Source organism: Solanum dulcamara, chromosome 11 (genome assembly GCF_947179165.1).
Source record: "Solanum dulcamara chromosome 11, daSolDulc1.2, whole genome shotgun sequence".
In the NCBI taxonomy this organism is placed as follows: domain Eukaryota; kingdom Viridiplantae; phylum Streptophyta; class Magnoliopsida; order Solanales; family Solanaceae; genus Solanum; species Solanum dulcamara.
Genome location: NC_077247.1, coordinates 43,708,829 through 43,720,979, shown reverse-complemented (window position 1 = coordinate 43,720,979; position 12,151 = coordinate 43,708,829). Strand labels below are relative to the sequence as shown.

The window sequence follows — 12,151 nt, the reverse complement described above, 5'->3', positions numbered from 1 at the left end:
CAAGAATTCAATGAGTAACAAATCTTCAACTCATAGCACAAAATTATGTCTCGACATAATGTTTTGAACAAAATGAAAGGCTAATTAAACAACAAAGTCTAAATATTAAGCCTTAGGTGTTAGTAGCCCGAGTGTAAATCTGCTGGCTAGCATGAGCAGACACCATCCTGATCAACCCTTTAGCCATCAATTCCCTAATTGCCTTCCTGGCTAGGGATCCACTAATCTGCAAATTCAATGAAATGACAAGATATTAGCACAAGAATATCAGTGTATCAAATATGCATCTACAACAAACCAATGAACAATAATCCAATAACACAACATTACCAGACAGTATGCTTCTGCAAGAATATTTTCAGAGAACCATTTGGAGTTGCATTTCTAAGAATTAGTGTCAGGAATGGGTTTTCCAGTCATAAATTAGTGTTCAGTGTCTTCTAGAAGAAAATATCAAAAATATCTTCAGAAAATACCAAACAGAAATTCATGAAAAACTCGTATCAAGGAAGAGAAAAGAAATGCATTTTAGAAGGTTGTTGCCATTTTAGCCGTTAAGCATTGCATGTAGCCCGCTAAGTTTTAACAAAATACAAACTTCTTTGAATTTGAGAATTACTACCAAAACATAAAAGCGTGTTTTGTTTGAAAATCAAACTGGTTTAGAGTTGTTTATTTGGTTTAGAGAAAAACAAAGTCTATTTCAGAATTGTCACAAGAACTAATTGCCTTTAGTTTGTTTCTTAAAGAATCAAATAACATGTTCGTTGTGCAAACCAAAACATCTAGTTTATAAAACAAAAAAGATTTTCTACATTTCAACAAAATCAAACATTTGGTTCTCAGAACAGTAGGTGCACCACCAAGAGCATAAATTTGAATTCTTTTTGTTTGGCTCCTCAATTTTAGAAGCTACATCTTGATCCAGATTATCTTGTCACAATGTAATTTTTCTCTTCCCTTTTCAACAAAATGATGTCATACACAAGTATACTAGGCTTTGAAAAATGATTAATCAGCTTGGAACTATCAATTTCATCACATGAAAGTTAGCTCTTTTTTTTTCAAAGTACAAAACCAAACAGATTCTCAAAAAACACTATCAAAACCGTTTCTCCCACATCTACATTGGAATACTCAAAATCCGATTCAGATGAAAAACAAAAACAAACCTATTCTCCTACAATTCAACCATAACTAAACCATTATACAATATTGTTGGCAAGTATTTATAAAATCTATAGCAACACACTTGACTAGTTATGCTTTACAGTTGAGTTAGTTTATGATAGTAGCATCATTCGACAATTTTCTGAACTACCACACAGAACATTGAGCACTGTATTTCAACAACCATCCTAAATAACCCACAATTGATAATATTCCTTCTTATAAGCAAAGCATATTCACATGGCACAAAAACACAAACTTTATATTCAATACAGAACAATTAGATCCATATTAAAAGAAATAGACATACCCTCAAACGGTCAGAGAGGACGGAAGGGGTGATAAGCTTATACTTGGGTGCTTCAGTGATAAGCTTGTCGTAAGTACCCTTATCGAACAAAACCATGTTGTTCACCTTCTCCTTTTGCTTTCCCTTGCTCCACTTCTGCAATTCCACATTCAAAATCCAACATTAAAAACTCAAACATTCCCAAGTTACCAACAATCACGAATGAGTAAAATCATCAAAACATTAGAAATAGGTATGACCTTCTTCTTCTGCTTGCCACCACCGGATTTGGCGGGCTTGGAAGACGGTGGAGGAGCCTTGTCCTTCTTAGGTGCCTGCAAAAAGAAATACAGATATCAACATTGATTACTCAAAATACATACAAAACTAATCACAACAGTAGCAAAGAAGCTTACCATTGTTGCCGGAAGCTTCTAACGAGTAGGGGGTAGGGGGGTGGGGAGTGGCGGAGGCTAGGGCAACGGAGGAAGGAACTGGAATGAAGAGAAAGGCGCTATTTCTAAACCTAAATTTAAGGGTTCTAGGGTTTTTATTGGATCAGCTCATATGGGCTTTAACTTATTCTGGGCCGAAATACATATAGGTTGGGCTCCGTCACTCATAAGGCCCAAGGGCACGGATACCCAATTTCGGGACCAACATTTAAGTGATACTTGCCTTGCATGATGATATATCTAAGTCTATTCACTTCAAAATAATTTTAGATATGCGGCATGTGAAATTAGGGTTTAACTTCAGATAAAATATTTGTAGTTTCATATGATTAAAGTTAATATACATAGTCGACTATATGTAGTTAAATTCAAAAAAAAAAATCATGAACTATCGTCGTTTTCGCTTGAAGTTCATTTCTTTTTACATGAATTTCAGTTATATGTAATTACAAACACTACATGTTTGAACTTGTTCCGAAATGGGATAACACATGCAAAAATGTTTAAAAGGTGGTATAGGTTTAATAACGGTGTTCAAATAGAGTACCTCGTGCAACTTTTACCGGTGATCATATTATTCAAAAATGTGTTACCCGCGATGCATGTATTAAATCAATAATTACAAAATGCATACTTTTTTTTATATAAATTCATTGATCAGACACAATTAATCATGTAAGTTTTATTTTCTTTTATTTCTTAATTACGTCCAAAAAAATGACATAACATGGTACTTAGGTTCATTCAAATAGTAAACTAGGTCTCAATTGGGGAAGCAAATGCATCTAAAAGCAATTTTCTTAATACCAAAGTTGGAATGCCCCATGGAATTTTGATTATAATGAAGAAGTACAATTACATCTTCAATACATAAGGGAAATCAAGAATTAATTGTATTTATATGTTGTAATTACGTTCAAAAACTGATCTTTCGAACTTAATTTTTTTGTAATTACACTATTTAATCAAATTAAAAAGGTGCCTCTTGAATTATTATTTTTATAGTTCTTTAACAAGTGCCACATGAACAAAAAAAAATTGAAGGTTGCCTGAGATGATTTTTTCATGTACCACATTCAATCATATGTTAAGAAACAAGAAATACTTCAACACCATCGGTAGAATTTTGCTAACAGAAATGCTAGCACAAAATTATGCCAACATAGAAGAAAAGGAGTACACAGAGCGGAACATAGGAAAGTAATTCAAAGAACAATAGCAAGCCCTTCCTTCTTTGGAGGTACTATGGCCTTCTTATTTCCAAGGAAAGCATTGCGAGAGACATCCACAAGGGCCTTGAGCTGTATGTTTCATGCATCGACAGTTCTGACAAGACTTTCCTGTTCAGCTGTACGTTCTCCTTCATCAGCCCGTGCATGAAATTTCCATAATTTACCTGGAATTGGAGGAACATGGAAAAAGTGTTTAGTAGATGTGGTCGAGGTGTTTTTTGTTAACTTGCATGAAAATGTGCTGATAATATCATTTAGGAACATCATATATGATTAGTTGACAGGTAGAACGATGCCAATGGCCAAATTCATGTCAATACTACCGACAAACATATTAAAGCAGCTTTCTTCAGCTAAAAGTACCCTGTTGAATAATCTCCTAATTAATTTTCTGTATATTTTCTGATTGAACTCACGCGAAAGAGAGTGAAGCAGAAAGAGAGAGAGTTTCATAGACAAGTGAGGCTTGCTCAAGTGGTTGAGCACCTCCACCATCAACCGGTAGGTTGAAGGTTCGAGTTACGTTGGAGGATAAGTGGGAACACTATTGATCCTCAGAGGGAGAGGGGGAGTTTCATATATTTTTGGTACTGATAAATCTGGGAAATAAAAATGAGTACAACAGGAAATGGAAGAATGATGAAAAGAAGATACAAATAGTCATAAGGCCGAAAATTCTAGTAAGCACCAAAAAATTTCTAGAATCTAGCAGCATTATTGTTGAGCTATTTAAGATGCTTGAGACTGCTCAAAATCTCTTTCCAAAAGAGAGAGGTATGATTCTTCGCATGAAAGGTTCAAGAACTAAGGCTAGTAGCTCAAAAGACACCCCTAAAAGAGCCAATGGCTAATAGAGGAGAAAAACTAGAATAACAACAGGTAAGCTATAGAAACATTGCAGGAATGCTCCATGGCATGAAGATACCTAACGAAGTAAAAAGACAAGTCTAGAGAATAATTGTGAGACCAACGACATTGTATGAGAGTGAGTGTTTGGCATCTGGCACCCAACATATCTTCAAGATGAGTGTCACAGAAATGTATATGCTAAGATTCGAATATGAGCATACAATATTGGAGAAGAACATAAATTATTTCAACAGAGGATGTAGAAGAATATATAGAGAATAGAAAAAGAGAAAGTCATCGAAGATGGCTTTTCCATTTCCTTGTAAATGTCAATTGCAATTGTTGGTGAAATTATAAGATTACAAATTACAATTGAAAAATAAAATGAAGAAATTAACTTCACTTCTTGGCTGAGGCGCGGATATCTCGCTATCTTTAAGGAGATTCAAGCCCACTGCAGTAAATCATTTCACTGGTCCAGCAGTAGTCCTCTTGACTTGTCTCCTCCAAGATACAACAGTCTTATCACAAAAATGTAACTCAACAAACTCTGGACAAGAGTTGAGTTTAAAGCTCTACACAAAGAACACACCCCTTCAACTAATAAGAACTCATTTTTTTATATAAACTTAACTCTCTCAATTTTTTCTCCTCTTATCTTACATTTCAAAACAAAGTAGACCTCTCTATTTATAGGAGAGAAAATCAAACAAAGATAAAAAAAATAATATAATGCCATGATTATCATCATTTAGTGTACCATTATGATTTAGTGCACCATTATGATTTAGTGCACCACTTATTAGTGACAATTAGATTAAAAATACATAATAATATGATTTAGTGCACCACTTATTAGTGATAATTAGATTAAAAATACATAATGGAATGATTTAGTCTTGCACTAAATAAAGATGATAATGAAAGACATTTTTATGTCCTAAAGAAAGAATAATAAAGATGACATTAAATGTCATCAATGGACAATTGCTAACATTGCAATTTAATAAAATGTTAAAATGCTCACACTAACAATCTCCCACTCATTTTAATATTGTATAAGAGAGTTTATCAGCTGAAGGAAGATTACTATACATATTGAAGGTGTGCTGTGCATTGAACCTCCATTTAGTGAAACAATAACTTTTATTCCAGAGTCGTAGTGGTCTCAGACTTGAACTATGACTGCTTAAGGGACATAAAATATTACTGCTTACACATAGTAATCAAGGTATTGTCACGAGCTTTATAAGCCAGCACATTACGACCTTGTGCTATCCCGGTTTTATGAGTACTTTTGAGAATAAGCCTAATTCTCATAGGAAGCGGCCTACTTCCATACTCACATAGGTGAAATCTGTCGAGAGTGCTGCTGTAAATTTAACACTTCACCCATACGGGCTACAGATTTTCATTAAGAGTTTTTTTAAACTCAACCTCCACAATTCACTACAGGAAACAATGCACTCACATCATAGAGAGAGAATAAAAAAATAGTGCATTTTTTTTCAAAACAAGTCATCATATGATTCGTTTTTCTATTGAACCTGGTTATAGGATCTCTAGTCTCCAGGTTGGGTTTTCTCATATATGACTCATGGATTTATAGGCTTCAATCCCATCCCCCTCAATGTGCTCCAGACCTTTTCTCTTGTTAAGGACTTAGTAAGAGGATCTGCAAGATTTTCACATGATTTGACATAATCAACATTAATGGTACCACTTGTCAAATACGATCTTACATTACTGTGTTTCTTCCTTATAGGTCTGGATTTACCGTTGTAATAACGATTTTGAACTCTACCAATTGTTGCAGTGCTATCACAATGAATTAAAATTGGAGGAATTGGTTTTTCAAAATAAGGTATTTGAAATAATAAATCTCTTAACCAATTCGCTTCCTCACTAGCTGAAGCTAAAACAATTAGTTCAGCCTCCATGGTAGAGTTAGCAATTATAGTTTGTTTTTTTGATTTCCAACAAACAGCACCACCACCCAATGTAAAAATATAACCAGTGGTAGAACAGGAATCACCTGCTAGAGTGTTCCAATCTGCATCAGAAAAGCCTTCAAGTACAGCAGGATATTTTTTATAGAACAAACCACAAGTTTTTGTTCCAATTAAATATCTCATAACTCTTGTTATAGCATGCCAATGTTCATTACCTGACTTGCTAGTAAACCTGCTAAGTACTCCTACTGCATATGCAATATCAGGCCTAGTGCAATCAGTCACATATCTCAAACTTCCAATTACGCTAGCATAATCCTTTTGATTTATCACATCATTTTCACTTTGAACAGGAAACAAGTGTACACTTGAATCAAAAGGAGTTAAACATGCTTGCAATCAAGAAAGTTATATTTTTTTAAAATTTTCTCAACATAATGTGACTGGTCAAGGAAAATTCCATCACATGTTCTAGTAATTTTTATTCCCAGAATAAAATTTGTCTCACAAAGATCTTTCATATCAAAATGGCTTCTAAGAATGTTCTTAGTATTATTAATAACATTCATATTTGAGCCAAAGATCAATAAATCATCAACATATAGACAAATAATAACATGTGTATTATTCCAAGACTTATGATATATGCACTTATCACACTCATTTATTTTAAAATCATTTTTAATCATGCAGGAATCAAACTTTTCATGTCATTGCTTTGGTGACTGTTTCAAGCCATATAGGGATTTAGTAAGTTTACATACTTTGCTTTCTTAGCCTGCTTCAACAAAACCTTCAAGTTGTTCCATATAAATTTCTTCATTAAGGTCTTCATTTAAAAAAATAGTTTTTACATCCATTTGATGAATATGCATATCAAAAATTGCAGTCATAGCAATTAAAAATCTAATGGATGTAATTCTTGTAACCGGAAAAAAAGTATCAAAAAACTCTAAGCCTTCTAGTTGCTTAAATCCTTTAGCAACTAGTCTAGCCTTATATTTATCGATTGATCCATCTGGCTTTAACTTTTTTTGTAAGACCCATTTGCAACCAATTGTTTTACAACCTGGTGATAAATCAACTAACTTCCAAGTTTTATTAGAAATTAGTGATTTCATTTCATCATTTACAGCCTCTTTCCAAAAAATAGAATCATGCGAAGATAAAGCTTCTTGTAAAGTGAAAGGGTCATCTCCAACATTAAAAACATAAAAATCAGGCCCAAAATCTTTTTCTACTCTAGCTCTTTTACTTTTTCTTAACTCAAAATCATCAATTTCTTTTTTTTTTAAATGGAAGAAGAAGAACTAGGTAGTGATAAAATATTTTGTTCAATTCTATGACCCCCACTATTTTTAGAATCAAAAGGAAATTTATTTTCATGAAAAATAGCATCACCTGATTCTATTACAATATTATCTTTAAGATTAAAAAATCTACAGGCTGTACTATTTGAACCATAACCAAGAAAAGCACAAGTAGTAACTTTCTTACCCAATTTTGTAATTTTGGGATCCATTAGCCTCACAAAGGCTAGACAACCCCAAACTCTTAGATATCCCAAATTTGGCTTGTGACCTTTCCACAACTCAAAAGGTGTTAGTTTAGTCTTTTTATGAGGCACTCGATTTAACACATAACACCCAGTCAAAATAGCTTCACCCCAAAAATTCAAAGGTGCATTTAACTCAATAAGCATGGCATTAGTCAATTCAACCAAAGTTCTATTTTTTCTTTCCGCTACACATTAGATGAAGGAGAATAAGGAGGAGGAGTTTCATGAATTATTCTCAATAATCTAACAAAACAATTAAACTCATTTGACTCATATTCACGGCCTTTATCACTTTTAATTCTTTTTATTTTTTTTCCAAACTAATTTTCAACCTCATGGAGAAAAAAAATTAAAAATTTCTAAAGCATCACTTTTATTTTTCATTAAGTAAACATATGTAAACTTAGAAAAATCATCAATGAAAGTGATAAAATATCTATTTCCTCCACGAGTTAAAATTCCTCCAAGTTCACAAATATCAGTGTGAACTAATTCTAATAAATTAGTTTTTCTTTCAACTTTAAAATGAGGCCTTTTAGTGATTTTTGCTTTACTACAAGCTTCACACTTTTCAAAATTCTTTTTAATCATTGGGATTAATCCTAAATTACTCATGATTCCAATATAACGATCATTAATATGACACAAACGAGCATGCCAAAAATTAGTAGAAGAAAGCATGTAAACAGAAATAGAAATTTTATTCATTTCAACATTCAGTTTAAACATCTCATCACAAGCATACCTCTTTCCCACAAAAATACCTTTTTTCACAATTACATATTGATCAGATTCAATAATCTGTTTAAAGCCTGCTTTATTAAGAAGAAAACTAGACATCAAGTTTTTTCTCATGGAAGGAGTATAAAGTACATCTTTCAAAGTTAATATCCTTCCAGAGGTAAAACACAATTCGACATCTCCCGTTCCAAGCACTTGAGTAGTATGAGAATCACCGAGCATGATGGTTTTGGGCTCTCCAAAAGGAGTATATTTTTTAAACCAATCTTTGTCATAACAGATATGACGGTTTGCACCAAAATCAGCCCACCATCCATCAACATTCTCAACCATGTTTATGTCTGTAATCATTGCCACAAAAGGCTCTTCGGTAACATTTGCCTGAGGTATAGGACCACGTTTCCGGTATCTGCAAAATCGAGCAATATGCCCACTCTTGCCACAGACAAAGCATGGTCCTTTATCATAAACTTGTTGATTTTGTGCTTGGCTATTTTCACCATTATTTTTCTTGGAAAGTCTACCATTATTTTTCTTGAACTTTTTCTTCTTAGGCTTCAAAGAGGTATTTTTGTTAGATTCAGGAGTAGCATATTTTGAAGTAACTAAATTTACCTTCGTTGTGATGTTGCTCTCTTTATTTTGTAAAAGTGCATCTTGGCCCCTTGCCTCCTCTTCCATGCGGATTTTAATGATCAAAGTCTCAAGAGAGGTTTCCTTTTGTTTGTGGCGCATAGTTTTTTGAAACTCCTTCCATGAAGGTGGAAGTTTGTCTATTATGCCACAAACAATAAGGTTGTCTTCAATTTTGACTTCCTCGTACCTGAGCTCTCCAATGATCATTATAAAATCTCGAGCTTGGTCTATCACTGATTTATCATCCACCATTTGGAAACAAAAAAATCAACTAGCAACATATTTTTTCGCTCCAGCTTCTTTGGTATCATATTTACTCTGCAATGCTTTCCATATTTTCTTTGCACTAGAGTAAGTTCTATCATAATAATCATAAAAATTATCAGATAGACAATTAAGAATATAATACCGACACTTGTAGGAATCATTATTGTACTTTTCCACTTTCTCTTGATGAGAAATTAGTTCATCGTTATCCATGGAGAGGATGTCAACTTTATTAGGATTTTTTTGAGTTAACACATATGAAACATTGAGAAGACTTAAGTAGAAAAGTACTTTACCCTTCCATCTCTTGAAATGATTACCATTAAACCGAAATGGTTTGTTTAGATCTCCCATCTTGATATCCGCGGATTTTTCAATTGTAGCCATAATGAATCTCCTTAAAATTGTTGGTGAAATTATAAGATTACAAATTACAATTGAAAAATAAAATGAAGAAATTAACTTCACTTCTTGGCTGAGGCGCGGATATCTCGCTATCTTTAAGGAGATTCAAGCCCACTGCAGTAAATCATTTCACTGGTCCAGCAGTAGTCCTCTTGACTTGTCTCCTCCAAGATACAACAGTCTTATCACAAAAATGTAACTCAACAAACTCTGGACAAGAGTTGAGTTTAAAGCTCTACACAAAGAACACACCCCTTCAACTAATAAGAACTCATTTTTTTATATAAACTTAACTCTCTCAATTTTTTCTCCTCTTATCTTACATTTCAAAACAAAGTAGACCTCTCTATTTATAGGAGAGAAAATCAAACAAAGATAAAAAAAATAATATAATGCCATGATTATCATCATTTAGTGTACCATTATGATTTAGTGTACCATTATGATTTAGTGCACCACTTATTAGTGACAATTAGATTAAAAATACATAATAATATGATTTAGTGCACCACTTATTAGTGATAATTAGATTAAAAATACATAATGGAATGATTTAGTCTTGCACTAAATAAAGATGATAATGAAAGACATTTTTATGTCCTAAAGAAAGAATAATAAAGATGACATTAAATGTCATCAATGGACAATTGCTAAAATTGCAATTTAATAAAATGTTAAAATGCTCACACTAACAACAATTACTATGAAATGAGGTAAACTTACAGGGAGGGAGGTTGTCTCAACCCAAAATCTATGAGAAATCAATGTGAGCTTTATTAGGAACACTACACACAAAAGAAGCAAAGGATCCACATAGACATTAAGCTTAGATATTGTTGTTGCACTTACATTAGGTCCATTTTTGTCCACGAATCTTGTAGTTGGTTAAAGACTTGTGCATTAACATAGGGATAAGTGTGAGATTTACAAAAAAAAACTCTTAGTTTTAAAATACCCCTAATCTGCTTTAAAAGATAAATAATTTGGTATCTGAAATAGGTTTGAATAGGATGAAATGGATATACAACTTCACCGACCACTTTGGTATTGAAGGATTTATCAATCAATCGGATGATATGACAGTGATATGCAATGATCATTATTGTTGTTTCTTTTGCTCCTTAGAAATGTAGACTCTTATTGAAAGCGTTTGAGAGGGATCCTACCCCCCTAGATGCCTACTTAAAATTATCAAGATGTTTGACATGAGAAATCCTATCTTTATTATTTAGCTCTCAATACTTTTCTTTTCTTCTTCAATATTTTCATCGTAGCTTTTTACTCTTGTGTTTCTCAAACATGTTTGAAAAATATTTTCCTTGAGCCAAGGGTATATCAGTAGCAATCTTTCTGCCCTTTTAACCCTCCCCGTACCTCACTTGTGAGATCACGTTGAGTGTGTTGTTGTTGTAAACACATGAACAATCCTGGGGTTCCCAAAGCTTTAGGAGCTCCATCTTGTTCAAATCAAATGTATCTTTTTCATTAGTTGTACATCTATGAATGTACTTACACACACTATATACTTAATTGGTCAGCTACATTTTCCAAGACTACTCATCTGATACGATAAAGGTTTAAGATGCTACAACAACCATGACTAAACATGCATCACAAGATAGGGAAATGTTAAGCAAAGGCATTACACAATCATTAAAGACACCAAATTTGACAAAAATAAAAAGGGGGGGGGGGCAACCCCACAAAGCAAAAATTACAAAAATTGAGAAGCGCGACAAGATGGTGCATACCCCATGTTGTCGAGTTCCGGCATTAATGCGTTGAATCAAGAGGGAACGCATATCCCTTTCTCTTGCTATTCTTATGCAGTTTTTGGCTCTTCCTCGAAACCCTTTAGCTAGCTTAAACACTTCCTACTTGTTCATCTTATACCGCCTTCTTCTCTGCTTCTCACTACAGATTCTGAAAGTTCTTTGCTTTGGAGGTTTTAGGGGTTCTTGAGAATGTTGTGGAAGAAAATAAAATCACAGTTATATAAATCATCTTTCACCCTCATATTTTCAAGTATTTTTGACTCCACACCTCAAACTTTTTGTACTTTGTACTTGTTAAGAAGATTATTTTTGTAATAAAGGTACCTTATATTTGGGTAAGTGTAAAATAGTCCCTCAAGTATTTAACAAACTTTAGTGGAAAAAAAATGAATGTGATCTCACATTTAAGGGTGGTGCTTTTTTCAGTAATTTTGATTTGTTTATTTATTTGATTTAGTTCTAAGGTTTAGTGCAATTTTTGATTTGGTAGTTTCTGAGATTTTAGAGGTTTATATTGGTTTGTATCTTTCTTCCTCTAGCAGCTCTTATATTCGTGTGAATAATTTTTTTAGTGTTGCATCATTAATATTTTTCTTCAATATTTATAAAAAAAATGTTGTTGTTGTTTTCAAAATGTACGATTAACATATAATTTTTTGTGAGAATTTCAAAAATATACCATAAGCATGTGTGAAATAAGTTTACATGTATTGTCTAGTGATGTGAAATTTAATCATACACGTAATATAGATACAAAGTCGAATTATAAGCATAGTGTGAGGGTAAATTTGGTACACTATTTTAATTGAGACATGTAGCATA

General features: G+C 33.1%; 1 protein-coding gene and 1 pseudogene across 1 annotated transcript; both read right to left on the bottom strand.

Annotated features, from left to right (window-relative positions):
* Window positions 1–6: 6 nt before the first annotated feature.
* LOC129874516 (40S ribosomal protein S25-2) lies at window positions 7–1,989 on the bottom strand. Its single transcript, XM_055949808.1, has 4 exons — window positions 1,876–1,989; window positions 1,720–1,794; window positions 1,481–1,615; window positions 7–226 (listed from the first exon to the last, which is right to left on the bottom strand). The coding sequence occupies exons 1-4, from the start codon at window positions 1,876–1,878 to the stop codon at window positions 113–115; spliced, it is 327 nt and encodes a 108-aa protein (XP_055805783.1). The 5' UTR covers window positions 1,879–1,989; the 3' UTR covers window positions 7–112.
* A 927-nt stretch (window positions 1,990–2,916) lies between these two features.
* LOC129874142 (uncharacterized) lies at window positions 2,917–11,549 on the bottom strand (annotated as a pseudogene).
* Window positions 11,550–12,151: the final 602 nt, after the last annotated feature.

What these genes read in the sequence shown, in the direction of transcription:
- LOC129874516 (XM_055949808.1), bottom strand. An exon ending in GTGGCAAGCAGAAGAAGAAG is followed by an intron (nt 1,616 to 1,719) that starts GTCATACCTATT and finishes GTGGAATTGCAG; the next exon opens with AAGTGGAGCAAGGGAAAGCA. An exon ending in TCCTCTCTGACCGTTTGAGG is followed by an intron (nt 227 to 1,480) that starts GTATGTCTATTT and finishes TTGAATTTGCAG; the next exon opens with ATTAGTGGATCCCTAGCCAG.